This window comes from Fundulus heteroclitus, chromosome 20, assembly GCF_011125445.2.
Source record: "Fundulus heteroclitus isolate FHET01 chromosome 20, MU-UCD_Fhet_4.1, whole genome shotgun sequence".
In the NCBI taxonomy this organism is placed as follows: domain Eukaryota; kingdom Metazoa; phylum Chordata; class Actinopteri; order Cyprinodontiformes; family Fundulidae; genus Fundulus; species Fundulus heteroclitus.
In genome coordinates this window covers 25,438,421-25,458,315 of record NC_046380.1, presented here as the reverse complement: position 1 = coordinate 25,458,315, position 19,895 = coordinate 25,438,421, and the positions used below count along the sequence as shown (strand labels likewise).

Below are 19,895 nucleotides of genomic sequence, written 5' to 3'. Positions count from 1 at the left end.
TAAGGTGAAGTATGTTTTTTATGGATAACATGGGATTTTTAAGAGTTTTCCCAATCTTAATTTTTCTGTACAGGTTTTCAGATGAAGGAACTTTTTCAAGTTTCCCTAATTCTGTTGAGTGTGTCTGTTGCATCTGTTTTAGTTATCAAAAATAAAACAAAAACAAAAAAACAACCCAAAAAACAAGCAGAAAACCATATACTTTATGAACATTTTAAACTGACCGAAAGCCCCGACATTGTCATCATGTCCAGTTATAATTTGTTACATGAAAGATATTTATGTGTGGTGTTTATCAATCTTAATAAAGTGTCTTATATGTTTTGAATGTAAAAGAAGAAATCAGAGAGAGGGGAATTAAAAGATCTACATTATAATTAGACTTTTACGAGGTGAGGTTTCTGATTCGTTTTTAACTTTAACTTTGTTTTCATGTTTCAGATGGCTGAAGTTTGAAGAGGACGTGGAGGACGGTGGAGAGAGGTGGAGCAAGCCTTACGTCGCTACACTTTCTCTTCACAGCTTGTTTGAGCTGCGGAGCTGTATTATCAATGGCAGCGTGCTGCTGGACATGCGGGCTGACTCCATTGAGGAGATAGCGGGTGAGGGATTTCTGTCATGTAAATCGGTAACTCATTATCATAATACCTTAAAACCAATGAAGGTAGAAAGCTTCTGCTAAACATTTTTTTTCAAATTTAGGTGCTGGAAGAAGTTTGATTTTATTGTAGGTGCTAACGTAAAGCAGGCTGTTTATATCAAATACTGTAGGGGTGTTTCAATACCAGTTTTTATCCAGACCGAGTACAAGTACATGTACTTCAGTTTAGATACTTGCTGATTCCAAGTACCAATACTGAGTACTTAATACATTTGTATTTATAGATCCCACATAACTTAATATCATTGACCACAGAAAACAACTCATAAACTCTGTAAGAGCATCAGTTTGCTTACCGGACATGAATTAGGGCCATTTTTTCCGTTTCTGGAGTACTTGTTGCAGTCTTGCTGCAGCAAACTCTTTGAAATCTGCATTATGTTTAGTCTTGAAATGTTTGATCTAGTTTTTCTGTTAAAAAGCAATTTTTTTGCCCCTTGTCACAGCTTAGCTGAGTACAGCAGACAGTCTTTTTTTTTTAGTCTCCTCCGTGTTTACTTGGACATATCTCCAAGCCATGGAAATTTTCACCCCCTCCCACAATCCAACTTTTCTCTTTTCTTTTTTTTTCCTTTTTTTTTTGATGGGTGAGCCAACTACCTCTTTGTGTATAGCACCAGGGTCTGGAGTGAAGCCTTTGAGTTGCCGCGTAGCCCAGCCCAGGAGGAAAATCAAGCGCCAAATTGGTATCGGGTCAAAGTATTGAGTTGCTTTTATAAGTACAAGTATGAGCACTCGACGCTGGCATCTGGACACTACTACTATAAAGTTATATAATGTTTAAAGTCATTTCTGTTTATGTTAATATTCTCCAATGCTTGTATGAGTGGGGTACCATACAGCTCTAAACCATTTAGCAAAAGAGAAAATGAGAGAAATAGAACCCTGACCTCCACATAGGCTTATTTGTGTCAAACTGGACACATAGTGCAATTAATACAGAAGGATGTGAATGTTAAAACAATGTTAAACTTTTACCAAATAATACAGAAATTTAGATGCATCACCTAAAGTTTGTTTTCTTCATAAACTAATACATTAAACAAGCAGTTTTAGCTCAAAAACTGCAGAGAAATGTAACTTTAAAGTTTTATATAAACTGGACATTGCCATAACCACAGTCCTGTTCATTCAGGTTAACACTGAATCGGTTCATGTTCATGGCTCAGTACCTGAACATTTGAACTGAATTCACTCCAAACATGAAATACGTGTCATTCATTGAGCTTCTGTAATGAAATAAAGTTTAAAAAAAGGTTACGATTCCCTGATTAGCATATCACTAATGTAATCATGTAGCATTTACAACCTGGCATTTGAAAACTCATTTCCATCTGTTCATTTCTTCCCTGTTTTCCTTACATAATCTCCATTTTACTTTCAGAAGAGATGCTCTGATTTACATATTTTCCAGCCTTAAATGTCAGATACCAAAATGAAATGATTTTTGTCTGAAAAGCAGCAATTTCAAGGCATGACAAGGTTGGGGGTCCTCTTTGATAAAATTCTACTTAAAGATATCATGCAAAATTGTCATGACAAAAGAACAAATACATTCATGTTATTTTGGCTTTACTTAACTTGTAAAATGACTAGATTGTTAGACTTGACAGAATGCTGCAGCTTTGTCCTTGTCTCTTTATGCTGCATCTGCTAACCTGCAACCTGTACTCACTCTCTGCAGCAGGCTCCTGCAGAGCAAAAGCAGAAGTGGGCTGCAGAACAAATGAGTATAATCTATCACTTTCATAGTTAGGGCATGAAGCTCAAGTTTAAAGCAAAGGGAAGAGGCGCAAAATATCAGTAACAGGTCCCCACAGAGGTAGATATATGAGTGCAACAGCCTAAACCTCACAGGCATCCATGCACACACACAGCAGTTCTTCACAATTTCTTCTTCCTTTAATAAGTTTGTCCTATAAGTTTCTTAGGTTATAGATTTTATTCACTCCCAAACAGGGAGACCTAGGATTTCAAGTCTGTCATGTTAAGAAAAGCTTTGTTGTGTTTAAAGTTCTCCAGAATGTCATTTCCCCTCATGACAGCGTTCATTTTAATGCATTTCTGCACCTCACAGAGCATAGCCTTGTCCTGGATAAAAGCAAATCTTAGCAAATTTAATATTTATGCATTCATCTTCATTATACTTTATTGTCTCATTTCTAAATACATAATAACCCTGTCTTTTAAGATTTTATTATCTTTTCATCATTATGCTTAAAGCTACATGTAGAAACAGTGAAACAAACCGCAAGAAACCAACAGACTTCTTCGAAACATACAGCATCCCCATTTGAGTTTTTTTGTTATTATTATTATTATTGTTATTAGTTAACATTTAAAGACATGAGCCTGCAGCTTTAGAGCCTCCTCGGCTGACTGTGCAGATTTCACCTTCACTGCAGGCTTTATTGCCTTTTTCTGTTGCAACAAAGCTGATAAAATATCACTGAGGCTGGCTCACTATTGCTGATCTTAAAGTTTGTGCAGAAGAAATTTAGTTACTGCATGGAAGAAAATGTGTGGGAGAAGCTCTTGCTGGCTGTCAAAGAAGAAAGGAAGCAAACTAATGTACAGTCTTGTGCTGACCAAATAATTCATCTTGAAAGGACAAGTAGACGTGGAGCAGCTGTTGTTCTGCAGATCCATATTATCTCATATGTTCCCAGCATCGATGCTAGTTTCTACAGCACATTGTCTGTTCTCTGCACAGAACTATAGGCTGATGTATGAGAACGCTGGTTTAACATAGCAGCTGGAAAATTATTAATCAAGAGACTCATTATCATTACTGTATAATACATTTCTTGTTAACGGGCATGTTTGGTAAATATTGCAACTTTTACTGTTGAATTGTATTCGGTCTTAAAGCTCATCCATGCATTGTTTATACCTGCTGATCTGTGTTGGGTCACAGTGAGGCCGGTGGCTAATCTACGGCTGTCATTGGACGAGAGGCGGGCTGGAGGCTCATGACAGTTATAATTTACTGTATGTTCATTTCTGAAATCAAGAAATATGTAAAGATGTAAAAAAATAGAAATATCTAAACACTGTGAAAGTTGAAAAAGGTACAATAATCTTACATTTAAAATACAGTCTCCAGCTTGGATTCAAGCTTATAAAGTGAAGATTTATATAGTGACGTATAAAGTGAGGAGGTGGAATATAGGAGAGATGTCATGGGAGCCGGTGATCAGAGAATTTACAAACCAGCATGTAATTAATCCACACAAGTTTACGACAGTAATTAGTACTGTAATTTATTTGTCAAAATGTTATTCCAAGGGCATTGTCTGTCAAACGTTTGACAGACAGTGCATGACGTGTTGTTGACCTTAGAAAGCCCTTTCAAGTCAATACTACACATGTGATGGAAGAAAGGGGAGGTAAAATACTTTGACTGCATCTGATTGAGATGTTTCTTCCTTTATTGAACTCATTTAGCTCAGACAGATATCAAGTTGAAGCACCATCTAATTGTGATAGATATTTGGGGAGAAGGCTTTTTGATTTATTAATCATCTTAATGAAATCTGTAGACAGTGGGTTTTGTATTGACAGGGAACCCTAAAACGGCAAAAATTTCATAGCTGTTCAACTTAATTTTTACAAACAATGGTGGTCATCCATAAAAGAGACTTTTATGGATGAAAAGAAACCGTTGTTGACTTCCGTTGTTGACTTCAGCAGAGCTCACCCACATTTCCTGCTTAGATGATTGCTCTAGCAAAAGTGCTCGGTGCATCTATTTTCCATTTAGCAAACAAGTGACGACATATCCAGATGACAAATTCCTGTTAGAAAAGTGTTATTGTCAGTCTGTACAGTCACAGTCAGTGACTGGCGCTTAGTGCGGTAAACAGATGTTTGGTAATCATCCATTTATGGAACTGCATATTGGGTCCTGAGAATTGAACTACAAAGGCTCCTTTTGTGTTGGAAAACAACATTTTTAAAGCTAACTTGGACAAACAATGGAATGGCCGCCTATGATTTATTAATGTTTCATATTTGTCTCTAAATATGATAATAATGGCCTTTAAACAGGGTTCTCATTCATAAGAGAATAGGGTAAAAGGTGGTGGCTTATGAGTGTACCGTTGTGTTGTAGACATGGTTCTGGACCACCAGGAGGCCTCGCACGAGCTGGATGACACCGTCAGAGTGAGGGTACGGGAGGCCCTGCTGAAGAGACACCACCACCAAAACGAGAAGAAGAAGAACCTCATTCCCATCGTACGCTCCATCGCCGAGGGAGCACGCAAACAGTCAGAGCCTCAAGTAGTAGGTACGTTTCAGCCTACGTGGAACACACACACACACACACGTGGAGAATATCAGTTTTAATTTAGAAAGACTTATTAGAAACAAACACACAAATGACTTTGTTGTGCAAAAGTATTCAAACCCCTTGGATTTTCCCACATTTGGTCACATAACAACAACAAACATCAATGTATTTTATTTCTATTGTATGTGACAACCCAACACGCAGTTAATTATTTGAAGTAGCAGGAAATTGATAGATACATTTGCATTTTTGTTACAACCAAAGTGTAGCTTGCATTTGTTTTTCCCCCCCAGCAATCATCACTTTGTAGAACCACCTTTACATGCAATTATTTTTGGACTATGTGTCCACCAGTTTTGCACATATAGAAAACCAATGTGCAATTTGTCAATTAGTTCTAGTTCAGTCAGTCCGTATGTAGGGTGTCTAAAGTCATACATTTTAAATCAGAATCCTCTTTATTTAGCCATGTTTGTGCACAATCAAGGAACTAATTAGTTGGGTTTTTATATGTAAGGAAAAGAAAAGGGGAGGTCATGAGTTGCAAAAGTGAAAATATTTATTTTGTTTCACAGCAGTGACTACTCAGGCTGTAAGGTGTTACTTCTTGACACAGACTGTCAGTTGAGCCATTCTAGCAGCAGAATATGCTTTGAACTTAATGGTTACATTGTATTTGCAGCTTCCAACAAGTTTTCCCCCAGGATTGCCCTGTATTTAGCTCTGACCATCTTCCCATTAAATCAGACCGGTTTCACTATCCCAGCTGAAGAAAAACATTCCCACTGGCTGATGCTGCCACCACTACCGTGTTTCACAGCGGAGAGTACAGGGGGATGTGCAGTGTTAGTCTTTGTCTACACATAACATACTTTTTATGGCTTTCTTAGAACCCGGTGGACTGTATTTAGCTTTACGGTAACTTCTGAAGACAGTGGGTTGCACTGGATTTCATATAGAAGTAATGAATTAAAAGGCGGTGAATGCGAATGCATTCCAAACATTTCAAATGTTTTGTTTGCAAATAAAATTAGTAAATTCCAAATTTTCTTCAAAGTCATTGTTATACCCTGCTTGTTAAAAAAAACAACAACACTGAAATACATTGGGGTTTGTGCGTGTAAAAATGTAAAACAGTTAAATGTATGTGAATACTTTTGCAAGGCACCACAGGATCATCTTCGAACAGGAACACTGGAGTGCTTCACAGCATTAAACAAACCTTTCATGTTCTGTCAGAGAAAACTTCCAATTTTTTTCCCCGCACTTTGTACTTGGAAAGATATTTTCTCGGATTTAGTCGCTTGCGCTCTTAATCACGTATGCACACCCACAAACTACCATCCCATAGGGTCAGCCACGTCTCCTCAGCCGCCTCTGCCCACTGAACCTGCCAAGAATGGTGCTGGACAGGACAGTCAAGTGGACCTCAGTAAGGTAAACAAACCGGCTGTGGATTTCTCATTTATCTCATTGATATGGATAAATGATGGGAAACACAGTTTGTTATTTATGAATATTCATATGTTTATGGTAATACAGAGACACCACAAAAGTGTTTGAACCTTTTACTTCTAATGCAGGAGGTGGGTAAAAATAAAGTCCACTAAAAATTTACTCTGAGGGGTTACCTTTTACCTTGTTCTCCCCACAGGTCGATCTGCACTTCATGAAGAAGATTCCAGTTGGCGCCGAGGCTTCAAATGTGCTGGTTGGAGTTTTGGACTTCCTGGAGAGGCCCGTTGTTGCGTTTGTACGCCTCTCCCCTGCCGTCCTGCTCACCGGACTCACCGAGGTCCCCATCCCCACCAGGTAGACAGCGACAGCTTGGCCAGGCCCTGTTGGTAACTCCTCTCAATGCAGCTCTTAAAGGACCGTTTATGAAGCGTGGCTTATCTGTCGATCCAAATCAGATTCCTCTTTATCCTTCTGGGCCCTGATGGAAAAGCTCAGCAGTACCATGAAATAGGACGCTCGATGTCGACCATCATGACTGACGAGGTAGGAGACCTTTCAAAATCACAGTGCCTTTCAAAAATATCCACACTGCTTAAACTTTTTCACTTTGCTTTTTTACACAGCATGACAACCCGCATACACATTTGTTGTTTCTGAAGGATATGAATTTATTTTTGATTATCAGAGTAAAAGGGGCTAAACACCAACTATCTTTATAGTTGGTGTTTAGATTTTTTTTTTTTCCTTCCACATCCCCATGACATGCCTACTTTGTGTTAGTCTATTACAAAAGAAAAAACAACAGCGTTTCAAATGGTATGAATTATTTTGCAATGAAATGCAGCTTCTGAAGCCTTAACAAAATGAAATGTTCCACTTCTTGTCCTTGGATCAGATCTTCCACAATGTCGCCTACAAGGCAAAGGACAGAAGTGACCTGTTAGCAGGGATAGACGAGTTTCTGGACCAGGTGACTGTCCTGCCACCAGGGGAGTGGGACCCTTCCATCCGAATAGAGCCCCCCAAAAATGTCCCCTCTCAGGTAGGCAACAACAGATTCTATTTCACTTTTCAGCCTTGCGTTTAATAGGGCTGAACAATTAATCGCATTTTCAATATAATCGTGATTTAAAAAAACGCAATTTCCAAATCGCAGAGTCTGCAATTTTTGTCTAAGTAACAATTAGGGAATTAGACACGTCCATTAGGTGTCGGTAAAATGTTTAAAGTGGGTTTGCCTCCACATGGAAGGGAAGACAGTTGCAGCAGTGAGATAATCAAATTTTATTACTTGTTTTAGAGTTTATATAATCAAACATAGCATTAAGTACTGGTCAATCAGTTTAATACATAGACTTGCTTGTTGGTTGGACTTTATGTTCAACAAGAATTGATGTCCAAATCAACTAAAAGCTGTTCTCTTGAATAATATTCTGATTAATAGAAACATTAAAAGTTCTTGTTTTGAATAGTCCTTGTTTACAAACATCTTTATTTAGAGGCCATTTTTGTTGCTTGTGGTTAACGCAGAGAAAAGTCAAAATTGCAATTTTGGTTGAAATATATTGTAGGCAGAACGCAATCATTTCTGCTCTGAGTTTAGATGCTGCGGGTCTTTTAGCACCTAATCTGCACGGCGAGGAAACAAAATGATTTGTTGTTTGTATATGTTCAAAAAGACATGATAAATTAAACTGGAAAAAAAATCGCATTAAATGGCAATATTAAGCAAAAAAAATCGCAATTAGATTATTTTCCAAAATCGTTCAGCCCTAGCGTTTAAGCCATATTAGATGCCCCTGGAGCTGTTTAAGTAAAATTAGCTCCTTGTTTATATTGTTTTGCACCTGTAGGAGAAGAGGAAAATGCCGGGAGTTCCCAACGGTACAGGCTTGCAGGTGGATGAACCACAACATGCTGAACCCCACGGACCGGAGCTGCAGAGGACAGGAAGGTGAGCTAACCAGTCAGATTTGTCATACAGGCTTGTTGCTCGATGTGGGAAGTGAGTCATGAATAATATGGAAGTTAAATAAACGTTTTAAATAACAATAATAATAATAATAAAAACCAGAACGAATAAATGTGATTTTAGCCTTTGGAAAAAATATGTTGATCCAGTTAGGATTCAGCTCTTATTGCTGTTGATAAAAAGACATACATTTGAGTTGCTGGGGAAATGATGTGGGACAATTTCCTCGCCCTAAAGAGATTTAGAGCAACATGATTTTTACTATGCTTTTTGGAGAACAACAGGGAGCTTTAGAATGCCAATAAGATACATAACCTGCCTCCCAAGAAATATTCGCACCTCGCCAAACTTCTCTTATATCATAACCATAAACCTTAGTACATTTTTACAGGACTATGAAGTGATATATCTACTCAAAGAGATGTGTAATTATGAAATAGAAGAAAGTCTATATTTTTTTCAACATTTCTTATAAACAGACATCTAAAAATTGTGGTGTGCCTTTATAATCATTCCCCTTAACTATGATGCCCTTAAATGAAATGCAGTGATCTGGTCAACTTAGGCCAGAATGTAAACTCTTGGCCTACAGACATCCCTGACCCACTTGGCATCCTATTCTATACTTTTTGAACGAGATTAATGATTAGCTATTGTGTTTCTTTACAAAGTGGCAACAAGTTTCCTATAATTGTTTTGTTTCTGTACAGTAGATGTCGTAAATGTGAGGGTAATTGTTCTTATTGTGCACTGTGGCCAGGTTATTTGGCGGCCTCATACTGGACATTAAGAGGAAGGCTCCCTTCTATCTGAGTGACTTTAGGGACGCCCTTAGCCTCCAGTGTGTGGCCTCCTTCCTCTTCCTCTACTGTGCCTGCATGTCTCCTGTCATCACCTTTGGCGGGCTGCTCGGCGAGGCGACTGAAGGACGCATTGTAAGAGCAGAGACACATTTGCATCACTATACTGTACAATCTGTTTCATGACGTGTGACTACAGCAAAACTAAACACAGTGCAATACCACCGCTTGCCTTAGAGCGCCATAGAGTCTTTGTTCGGTGCGTCGATGACCGGAGTGGCCTACTCTCTGTTTGCTGGTCAGCCTCTCACCATTCTGGGCAGCACAGGTCCTGTTCTGGTTTTTGAGAAAATACTCTTCAAATTCTGCAAGTAGGTATAAAGTTTAAACAACTCCTTTCCCGGCTGATCCGTCATCCCCTGCCTTCCTATGACATTTATCTCCCCTTTTCTTTTCTCAGGGACTATGGCCTGTCGTATTTGTCCCTCCGGGCTTGCATTGGCCTGTGGACAGCCCTGCTTTGTTTGATGCTAGTGGCCACAGATGCTAGTTCTCTGGTTTGCTACATCACTCGGTTCACAGAGGAGGCGTTTGCTGCCCTCATCTGCCTCATCTTCATCTATGAGGCCTTGGAGAAACTGTTCCACTTGGGGAAGCTGTACCCCTACAATACAAACAGTGAGCTGGACAAACTCACGCTAGCATAGTGAGTCACAGAAACTGTTTTTTTTTTCTCAGTGTGTGTGTTACCAGTTTTCCTTTCTTTGCGGTAAAATCTAAGAGGCGATTTTTATGCTATGTAACTTCTTTCTAAAGCCTTTGTAATATAGTAATATAATAATAGTAATAATTTGTAGACACAAACAAAATATACCATCTATGCATACTCCGTTTATGAATAAGAAAGCCTATTGTTAAAATATTTGTTTAGTCAGCCAACATATGTGGATTTTCCTGTTCATGTTCATCTCTCTGTGTAGCTGCAGGTGTGCAGAGCCTGATAATCCCAGCAATAAAACCTTAGAGCTGTGGAGCGAGAGAAATATCACAGCCTCTGTTGTACCCTGGGATAACCTGACTGTTAAGGTAGGTCCATTTCATCTATGCTTTTAAAAGGGACGTCACCCATCCGTCCATCCATCCATCCATCCATCCGCCCGTCCGTCCATCCGTCCGTCCGTCCGTCCATCCAGCCGTCCATCCATCCATCCTTTCATCTGTTCGTCTCTCTGTCCGTCTCTCTGTCTGCCCATCCATCCATTCCTCCATCCGTGCATCCATCCCTTAAAGGTGACATAATCCATCCATCCACAATGCACACATTCACAATCCTGTCACTATTTTGTTTTTTGTTTAAAGAAATATCTTATTCAGTTAAACTGTTCATTTTTAAAGAGAAAGGTATGTCAATCTTTCAGCTAAAGGATACTAACCTCACCTTCAAAACACGTCACATTGAGTGACAGTGACATCATAAATGGGAAGATCAACCTTCTTATGGCTAACATTTCTACACGTTATCATCAGAAACTCTGTGTTGTTTTTCATCTGACTTTTAAGAGAAATTACCAAAACAAAGAACAACAAGCTGTGGTTTGTTGCCTTAAACTCTAAAAACAAGAAGCAACAGACATGTGAGAAAGTAAGATATTAGAGCAACAGGGTTGAGTAGTTACTCTATCCAGTGCTTTTCTTTGCATTTTAACACGTACCTATTAAAATGTTACCCTTTATGAGAAACATTAACAGTATCTGTCAGCAAATAAGGGTAATGTAAGGGTAATGTACCTAAGAGTATAAATCATGGGAAGAAAAGTAACTTAATGCATCCTCTAAAGAATACTTGGAAAAAACAAAAAATAAATGCATTACTGTCATATTTGAGCATGTATGTCATTAACTCCTCAGTAAATGGTTAGCTTGCCAAAAAGGTGCCCAGCTTGTCTCTTTAACGACCTGTCCTTCATGGGTTTCACTGTTCAGAGCCCAAGGCTGTATCCTCACCTTGTGCATTTTCTATTTCTTCAGTATGTTTTCCTTTTAGTTAACATTCGACTAGACCTCACCTTCCCATTCGCAGGTAATCTCTCTGAAGGACATCTGTGAGGCTGACATTTCTAGCATTTCACCTGGACAACACAAAGTTGTTTTTTTTTTGTGTCATGCAACATCATGCTTTTTCTTATAATTTTAACCCAGCATTTCAGTTAAAGAGTTTGCTCTGGTGATTTTTCTACTTGAGTCTGAGCTGACCGATCTCTTTGTGTCCCTTCAGGAATGTATCAGCCTGCAGGGACAGTTCGTTGGGACAGCATGTGGACACCATGGCCCCTTCACCCCTGATGTTCTCTTCTGGTCCATCATCTTGTTCTTTTCAACGTTCTTCATGTCGGCCTTCCTCAAACAGTTCAAGACAAGTCGTTATTTCCCCACCAAGGTACCTCACCAAGTTGATCCAAGACCACGGTGCCTGGCAAATGTGTTCATACTCCTTGGACTTTTTCACACTTTCATACTTTGAGCAAAATTGTAAAGCGGAATAAAAAATACATGATCTTCAAATTATTTGGATACCCCTAAATTCAAATCCAGTATAACCAGCTGACTTTGTTAATAACAGTCTGTAATTTTATCTCAGCATAAATCCAGCTGTTTAGTAAAGGCCTCAGAGGCGTCACTTCATGCTCCCAAATTTTGAGTAATTTGGCAAGAGAAAACTATTGTTGAATTAAAACCATAAAGAAATCCTGTTTGGAGGTTTTCACAAGGGACGTAGGGACCACAGCAAACATAGAAAAAGGTGCTCTGACCAGAGGGAAAGTTTTGTGTGACAAACTAACATCACCCTGAACATTGGCGTGTGGTGGTGGCAGGATGATGCTGTGGGGATTCTTATTATCCAGCAGGGACAGGGAAACTGGCCAAAGTTGATGAGATGATATAGAAGAGGACTACATTTTCTCTAGATGTTGAAAGCTGGTAGATGCATACCTTAAGATGGTTCAACAAAGTATTAAAACATGTGGGCTGAATAGAAAGACATGCAGTTAGTTGTACTGAATGTCATTTTGGGGTATTTGAAGGAAGAGGGCTAAATACAAAAAACATCTCATTTTCTTTTAGATTTGTTTTTGTAAAAATAAATATTGAAAACTACCGGTATGTATCATTTGGCTTCACTTTCACAACTATGCAATACTATGTTGCTCATCACATAAAATGCCCAAAATACATTCAAGGCTCATAGTTGACAAAATGTGGAAAAGGTTCAAGAGTTAGGAATACTTTAGATTATTTAAGATTCTTTACTTGCAAACTGATGTGCATAGCAACAGATGTTTAAATGCGGTAATCTGTCACTCCTAGGTTCGTTCAATGATCAGTGACTTTGCAGTCTTTCTTACAATTGTTATGATGGTCCTGCTCGACTATGTCCTTGGGGTGCCCTCCCAGAAGCTGAAGGTGCCGAACAAATTTCAGGTAAATGAGAATAGATATACAAGAATCTATGTGACCACAAGCAAAATCTAGTTAAAAAGACGATTTTGCCTTCCATAGTAACAACGTGTAAGGGCGCTGAAAAGTTGTTAAAAGCCTAATTTCCAACATATTTTTCCAGTTTTCGACACATATTTTTTTGGCTAAATAAGAACAATTACTTGTAACAGGTAGATAGAAATAAGCATGCCCAGGTGAGCTCTGCAACGGGATCAGAAACATTTAAAAACATCTCTGCTCTGTTCCTGCAGCCTACCAGAGATGATCGCGGTTGGCTGATCAATCCAATCGGGCCAAACCCCTGGTGGACCGCCCTGGTTGCGTCCATACCTGCTCTTCTCTGCACCATCCTCATCTTCATGGACCAACAGATAACGGCAGTCATCATAAACCGCAAAGAACACAAACTTCTGGCAAGAAAACATTTCAAATCCTCCTTCAGGCTTGGATTCTGGGAACCGTACTGACTCGCTCTCTGTTTTACAGAAAGGCTGCGGGTACCATCTAGACCTGCTGATGGTGGGGGTGATGCTGGCTGTGTGCTCCATCATGGGATTGCCGTGGTTTGTGGCGGCAACCGTGTTGTCCATCTCTCATGTCAACAGCCTGAAACTGGAGTCAGAGAGCGCAGCTCCTGGAGAGCAGCCGCGCTTCCTGGGCATCAGAGAGCAGCGGGTCACGGGTCTGGTTATCTTCCTGCTCATGGGCTGCTCTGTGTTCATGACTGGAGCGCTGCAGGTGGGTCACAATCACAACGCAGGGATTATGTCTGAATATGATTATGTAAAAAAAAAAAAAGACACTGAAGCATAAAAAAGTGGCGACATTTCGGCCTGCCTGTGATTTAAAAAAAATAATTTAATGTAACTGACTTGAATAATTTTATTTTATGTGCCAAAGGTTATTATTATATCAACAATTTCTGCTAGGAAAATGTTTGATGGCAGTTCCAGTTAAACTAATAATGTGGCACACCAGATTAAGTGTAGTTCTAATGTTGTTTTTTTTCCTATTTCAGTTTATTCCTATGCCTGTATTGTATGGAGTTTTTCTTTACATGGGAGCATCTTCATTAAAAGGCATTCAGGTAAAGCCCAGTTTCTTTATGAGTATCACATCTATACAAGCTTCTTTTTGCTCTGCAAATTAAAATCACAGCATCAAATGTATGATGTATAATGATACTAACTAGGGAAGGTCTGTTTCCACCAGCATGTGACAACCTTCATCTTCTCAACTTCCCTAAAAATAGTTTCAACCTAAAAGTGTCCTCAACCGTTTTCCTGCCCTTTAAACCCAGCACTCATGGAGTCTGTAATCGTACTATAAAAACACAATTATTTATGGGCCTGATCTTCAAAGATTTCAAAGAAGAAACACAAAATTGTGTGCACAGTAAAAAGAAATGTGAGTGCAATAAGAAAACGCGTTGCGGGTGATCTTCAAAGACTGAGTCTCCAGTGAATAAGATGAGCAAAGCCAGTTTGGTCCGCCCCATTTAAAAGAGTAAACCGCGTGTACAGCGGGCAGTTTGGGAGCTGCCACAAAAGTAACATCAAGTTCTAAGCAGTGTTTCCATTTCTGAATGCAATCCAGAAACCGTCACATAATCTCTCCAGACACCCAGGATGCACAAAACAGCTTCTTTGCAAATGGAGAACTTCTGCTGTTTAACTTCTTCTTTTATTAAAGATAGCATTAACTAGTATTATAATAAATAAAGAAAACAAAAAGATTATTTATTTTTTGTCAGCAGAAGTTCTGCAAAAAACTGTTCAACTACATAACGACAAAACAGAAGATAAAACCTTTATTTTATGTCTGAGTTTAATAAGAAAATATCATAGCTGACTAATCAGATTTGTCCCTGTTTATTTTTGTTCTACTGGTTTGTGTATCAGTGACAGTGACCATGTCCTCTTCACTGAAAACCTCCCTCTGATCGTTTAGGGTAACAATGAGAATAACTATTTTAACAAATAATAATAACATGAAATAATCTGTTCACGGGGGATTGCTGGAAATAGGCACCAGTCTATCTCTCACACTCTCCCCCCTCCATTTATACATTAATTATGAATATTACTGAAAGAGCAGTTTAAGTGGCTCAAAGTGCTACAGAGGTTAAAATAAAATAAAAAATTAACAAAATTTAAAAGATTACGTCAATTATAAAATCAGGAAAAGCTGATTCTGTCAGCTGTTAATTCCTCCCCGACCCCCCTCGGGGTCTGGTAAGTTTATTTCTTGGCACAGACCTGGATTCTGAACACAGCCAGCCCACACATGTTGAGTAAGATTCAGGTCGAGACTTTGTGATGGGGCAATCCAAAAGGTTATCAAAAAATAGTTCATTTTTCCATCCACTTTGTGAAATGCACCAGTGCCACTGAATGGCAAAAAGTCCCACAGCATGATGCAACCACCACCATGCTTGACAGTTGGCACAGTGTTCCTTAAAACACTAAAAAGCTTTACTGTGATTACATTTTTCTCAACAATGTGGCCAAGGGGTTCACCATCTGTCTAATTTAAACATAAATGTTTCTCTTGAAGCCTTTTGGCTTGTTAAACTGGATTTTAGTCTAGCTTTTGAGGAGTTGATTTTGGAGCATGCACTTCTTTTCTTGCTCTGCACCATCTAAGTATTAGACTGACTTTACTGACAGGGCTACTGGTGTGTGAAAGTCTTCTTGAACATCCTAATTAATAGTATTTAATCTCAGATATAGTCTGGGTCAGATTATTGACATTTGGGCAATAATATAACAATAAAAAAAACACATCAAACGTGGTTTTGTAATGGATAAAACAGGCTGACATAAATCTTCTAGAATAGTCTTCAACCAGTCCCAACCTCAAAGCTACTAAATATTTATGGGCTATGCTTCAAAGGTCTCTGCCAGCAAGCCACCCTGTTATAGTAAGCTCCTCCGATTCTGCTGAGACAAGTGTTCAAATATCCAGCTTGAATTACGCCAGAAGCTTGTTAAAAATGTGTGTAGGCTCTTCCCAACCTGACTAGTGGAATTGTGAGTATATCTTCTCTTTTTTTTTGTTGAAAACATTAAGCTGTTCGTTGTGCAATCATCTCACCTGGAACATGAAGAACTCAGTGCATCCCTAATGGGCCAAAATTAATAATTCATGTCAAATATGATTGTAGTGATGGTTTTCACCAACCCTTCAGTGTTATATGTGTATGATTCTCAATTTTCAAGATATACATCCCTACAGAACTCCTACATGTAGCTCATGTTATTATTCTCTCATATTTTTAACAGAATCTCAGCTGTTCTTTACTGATGTACATTGACTTTTTTTTTTACTTATCTTTAAAATACTTGAATACTTTGCTTACAGTTTCATAAAACTGAAATTATTTTTGTCCCAAAATCCTGTATAATCCTGTAATAGGCTACGGTTCATCACTATGCTAGAACATCCATATCACAGTACTCGGAGTCTAAGTGTGTATTTTGACATGTCCACATGCTATGCTCAACTTTATTTTGTGCTCATGAAAAATCCAGATAACCTCGTTTGAGGGCAGCGAATTTATCTTGGCTGCATCTTTCAATTTTCAAGATGATAATTTTTTTTTATTATTCTTTGGACATCATCCACTAACATTATGCAGTCTGTTTATCACGTTGAGCTGTCACACACACTGTGATTCCCACTGATAAACCTCACGCCAAGCCTGAAGCGCTTGTGAATTTCTTTTTTTTCTTTTTTTCTTTCATTTTATTTACGCACTGCTTGCTTTGGGAGTTTAGGAGGACTGACTGCTGGAACGAAGGCTGACTGTTTGTCTTCATTAGTGCTGCAGGTGTTCTTCTATCTGTCTTTAGTTGTGGATTGTTAGGATGTAACAAAGCTGAAAGCGTAAATGACACAGTGTGTTAATGAAGTTTGGCTACTTTGGACATCAGGTCTTTCATGACTGATTTTTTTTTTACTTTGACACTGGTGTGTTTGAATTTTTTCTAAATAAAAAATAACTGGCAGGTAATATTGCACATGGCTGGACTCACAATACTCATACACTGCACATGTGTACCGTATTTAATACTGACTGACTTGTTTTATTTTACTTCCACCTCAACTGTGCTGTGCTTCTTTTCGTCTCAGTTCTTTGACCGCTTGAAGCTTTTCGGTATGCCAGCAAAACACCAGCCTGATTTCATCTATCTGAGACACGTCCCCTTGAGAAAGGTGCACCTGTTCACTGTCACTCAGCTCACCTGTCTGGTGCTGCTCTGGATCATCAAGCACTCTCCTGCCGCCATCGTCTTCCCCATGATGGTAATCGCCTTCATTAAACAAAAAACACTGTCTTCATGTGTTCTTTCAGCTTCTGTTTAGTTGAGATCTATTTTACACCTGTTCCTGCAGGTCCTGGCCCTGGTGTTCATCCGTAAGCTGCTGGATCTGTGCTTCTCTAAACGAGAGCTGAGCTACCTGGACGACTTGATGCCTGAGTGGAAGAAGAAAAACCTGGATGATGCTTCCAAAGAGTTTGAAGGGGTAATCTAAGGAAGAACCGTAAAAAAAATGTGTCTTTCACAGAAAAGCATCTAAAGTTAATTTGTTTTATTTGTGGCTGTGCACATGTTTGCGTCGTGCAGGAATCACAAGAAATGCTCAGCCTGAACAAAGACAATCCAGCTACTGTTCAGATTCCCATAGAGGGCAGCAGAGCTGTTCAAAAAACACATGATCCCAAGTAAGAACAAACACACACACTATGAATATGTACTTGATTATTAGAGAGATTTGTCACGTTCCCAGCCATCTTCTTGCATGCCCGTGATTCTTATTACCTGGTGTGTGGTGCTCTGTTTTCATGTTTCCCCTGAGTCCTGTATATTGCTTTAAAAGCTTTCCTCAATCTTACCCTTTCCAACCCCCCTGCTCCTCAGGTGTGATCCGTCTGATATTAACATATCTGATGAAATGTCTAAAACCACTGTGTGGAAATCCCTCAACTCCAATCATAAGGACATCCGTCCTGTGGCTGCTAAAAAGGCAAGGCCCCACCCTCTATTCTTCCCTCATTCCCTCCTGGAGAAAATAAACCTGCCTGCACACCGCGATATTCTGCTTTTTTGATGATTTGTTGTTCGTGCTCTATTTTTCTGAACCTTATCGTCGTTAGCCAGCTTGTGCTCTGTGCTGTGCTGAGTTTATGTGTTTCGTCCCGCAGGATTGAAGGGATCGCATTCATTGATGAGTAAAGACATTCAGCTGTATCACCTGGCTGTAGTTCTGGACCACAGTATACAAGGTCGACCACTTGAACCAAAACAGCCTCTTCAGAGTTCACAGAAAGAAAAAAAAAAAACTGTGTCGGCCACAAACATACAGAGAAAGCCAATTGTGCTGTACTCCCACATGTGTACTTCTGTCTTTTTAGGGTTTGTGGATACAATAGAGATCCAAGTCTTATTCCCAAACCCAATCAATGGGACATACACAAAACATCACCAAACAAACAAGTTGACAAAACCACGTTTTCATGAGTACAAAATGCTGGTATTTTTCCACCTGAACGTGTAGCAAAAATGTAATTTCTTAACATCTGTCCAGCCCAATACAGCCCAGCAATGTAATTCTGCAGACACATCTGAGAGGACATAAAATATCTGAGATAAAAATAAAAATGCAAGATAAAACCAAAATGCAAGGCCAAGAACACTTGGAAAGAAGAGAAACACAAGCCAGTGACAATACGATAGAGTGTGCAGACATGGACAGTGAAAGACAATATCCAGTGGTGCAATGTTTCACCAAAAAATATATATATACGGGCAATAAAAAAAAAAAATCACAGATGAGGAATGTTTCTTAGATTTCAACAAAAGATTTTACAAAATACAATGTTTTTAAGAAGCGCTCTTAAAATGCTAATGCTAAATCAGCCTTGGGTTGGTGGCATCACAAAAGGCAGAAGAGAATGGTGCTCATGAACTGGCCATAGTAAATACTGCAGCCAAGCCATCAATTTGCTGGAAAACATTTAGTAAAAGTAGGGGAATAAAACTAAACAGGAAAGAGCAAATAGGCATACTCATAAAAACTGTGGTTGGCTTCTTGATGAATGCCTTTTGTGATGTCACTAGAGGAGTAGTCCCGGAAGCTTGCATTTTGGGAGAGTCAGTTTCATTTTTATTAAATTACAACAAAGGGGCCAAAACACCCAGGAAAATTTACCATCAAATACGATTGTAATGATTGAAAAAATTATATCTAAAGGATGTTGGTTGGTTGGTTGGTTATTCTAGCTTGTTGCTTTAAGAGAACAGGGTCAGGTAGGAGAGTGAGAAGATTTCAGTACATCATGAAATTATTGTGCAATAGCAAGAAAAATGATTGTGCCGTTTTGGATTACCTTAATTAGCCCTAGCTATCAGCTTTTTTTTTTACAAGGGAAACTTTCAATCCAAGGTATTAAAAGTAGAAAAGGTGTCTGCCTTCTAAACCCATGCTAGTTCTGAAACAAAAGAGCTTTATAATTGAGGGCTCTGCCTCTCATTTTAAATGTAGTTCACCCCAAGATCAACTTTTTTTTTTGCAGATAAACTGTATACATGGGGCCTAAGAGTGCTACTTTAATGTTACAGTGTATTTTTTTTACATTTTTATTTGAACTTATTTAATTCTGCAATATTTGTCTTAAAACTATCTTAGTGTTGCCTACTTTGGGGTGACTTACAATTAAACTTCAGTAAACTGAAAAAACAACCTAAGCCTGTTATCAGAGGCCAAAGCCGGTATTCAGGTGATGTGAAAGTAGGAAGGTTCTTGAATGTAGCGAAGCTCTATCTTAAAGATGTGAGAAGACTTTTTTTAAAAGTTCAATCTGGATTTTACAGTTTGGACATTTTCACCAGAATAGTTAATGCAAAATGCATGTTGAAATTAATTTTTTCTATTTAGAAAATCCTTTAGACGTAAGGATGCTTAGAAATACTCTGAAACTAAAAATATCAACAAAAATTCTACATAACTTTGCGCTGTGATGTTCTGGAAGTAGGCAGGTGGCACAGGGAGGTTCAAGAAACTTTAGTTAAAGATCATAGCTCCAGAGTTCCTCACACTAGTACCTGACGCCAAATTGACACCATCTAGACAGCATGTTCAAAGATTGCTTAGTTCCAACCCTAAAAGCAGAAAATTATACATTATACATATAAGTAAAAACTAATG

General features: G+C 38.8%; 1 protein-coding gene across 2 annotated transcripts in view; it reads left to right on the top strand.

Annotated features, from left to right (window-relative positions):
• The window catches only part of slc4a8 (solute carrier family 4 member 8), a 46,884-nt gene extending 28,692 nt beyond the window's left edge, over positions 1-18,192 (top strand). Inside the window, exons 5-25 of one of the 2 annotated variants that reach the window (XM_012878160.3) lie at positions 442-602; positions 4,776-4,952; positions 6,307-6,392; positions 6,610-6,767; positions 6,869-6,956; positions 7,309-7,455; positions 8,267-8,367; positions 9,146-9,320; positions 9,423-9,556; positions 9,646-9,891; positions 10,166-10,271; positions 11,461-11,622; positions 12,552-12,665; positions 12,935-13,096; positions 13,170-13,421; positions 13,702-13,770; positions 16,818-16,991; positions 17,082-17,213; positions 17,315-17,412; positions 17,609-17,714; positions 17,893-18,192. In XM_012878160.3, the coding sequence (XP_012733614.2) occupies positions 442-602; positions 4,776-4,952; positions 6,307-6,392; positions 6,610-6,767; positions 6,869-6,956; positions 7,309-7,455; positions 8,267-8,367; positions 9,146-9,320; positions 9,423-9,556; positions 9,646-9,891; positions 10,166-10,271; positions 11,461-11,622; positions 12,552-12,665; positions 12,935-13,096; positions 13,170-13,421; positions 13,702-13,770; positions 16,818-16,991; positions 17,082-17,213; positions 17,315-17,412; positions 17,609-17,714; positions 17,893-17,898 (2,854 nt within the window). In that variant the 3' untranslated portion in view covers positions 17,899-18,192. The remainder of the gene's footprint in view (positions 1-441; positions 603-4,775; positions 4,953-6,306; positions 6,393-6,609; positions 6,768-6,868; positions 6,957-7,308; positions 7,456-8,266; positions 8,368-9,145; positions 9,321-9,422; positions 9,557-9,645; positions 9,892-10,165; positions 10,272-11,460; positions 11,623-12,551; positions 12,666-12,934; positions 13,097-13,169; positions 13,422-13,701; positions 13,771-16,817; positions 16,992-17,081; positions 17,214-17,314; positions 17,413-17,608; positions 17,715-17,892) is intronic. The other variant, XM_036152104.1, reaches the window with a different exon arrangement.
• The last annotated feature ends 1,703 nt before the right edge of the window (positions 18,193-19,895 follow it).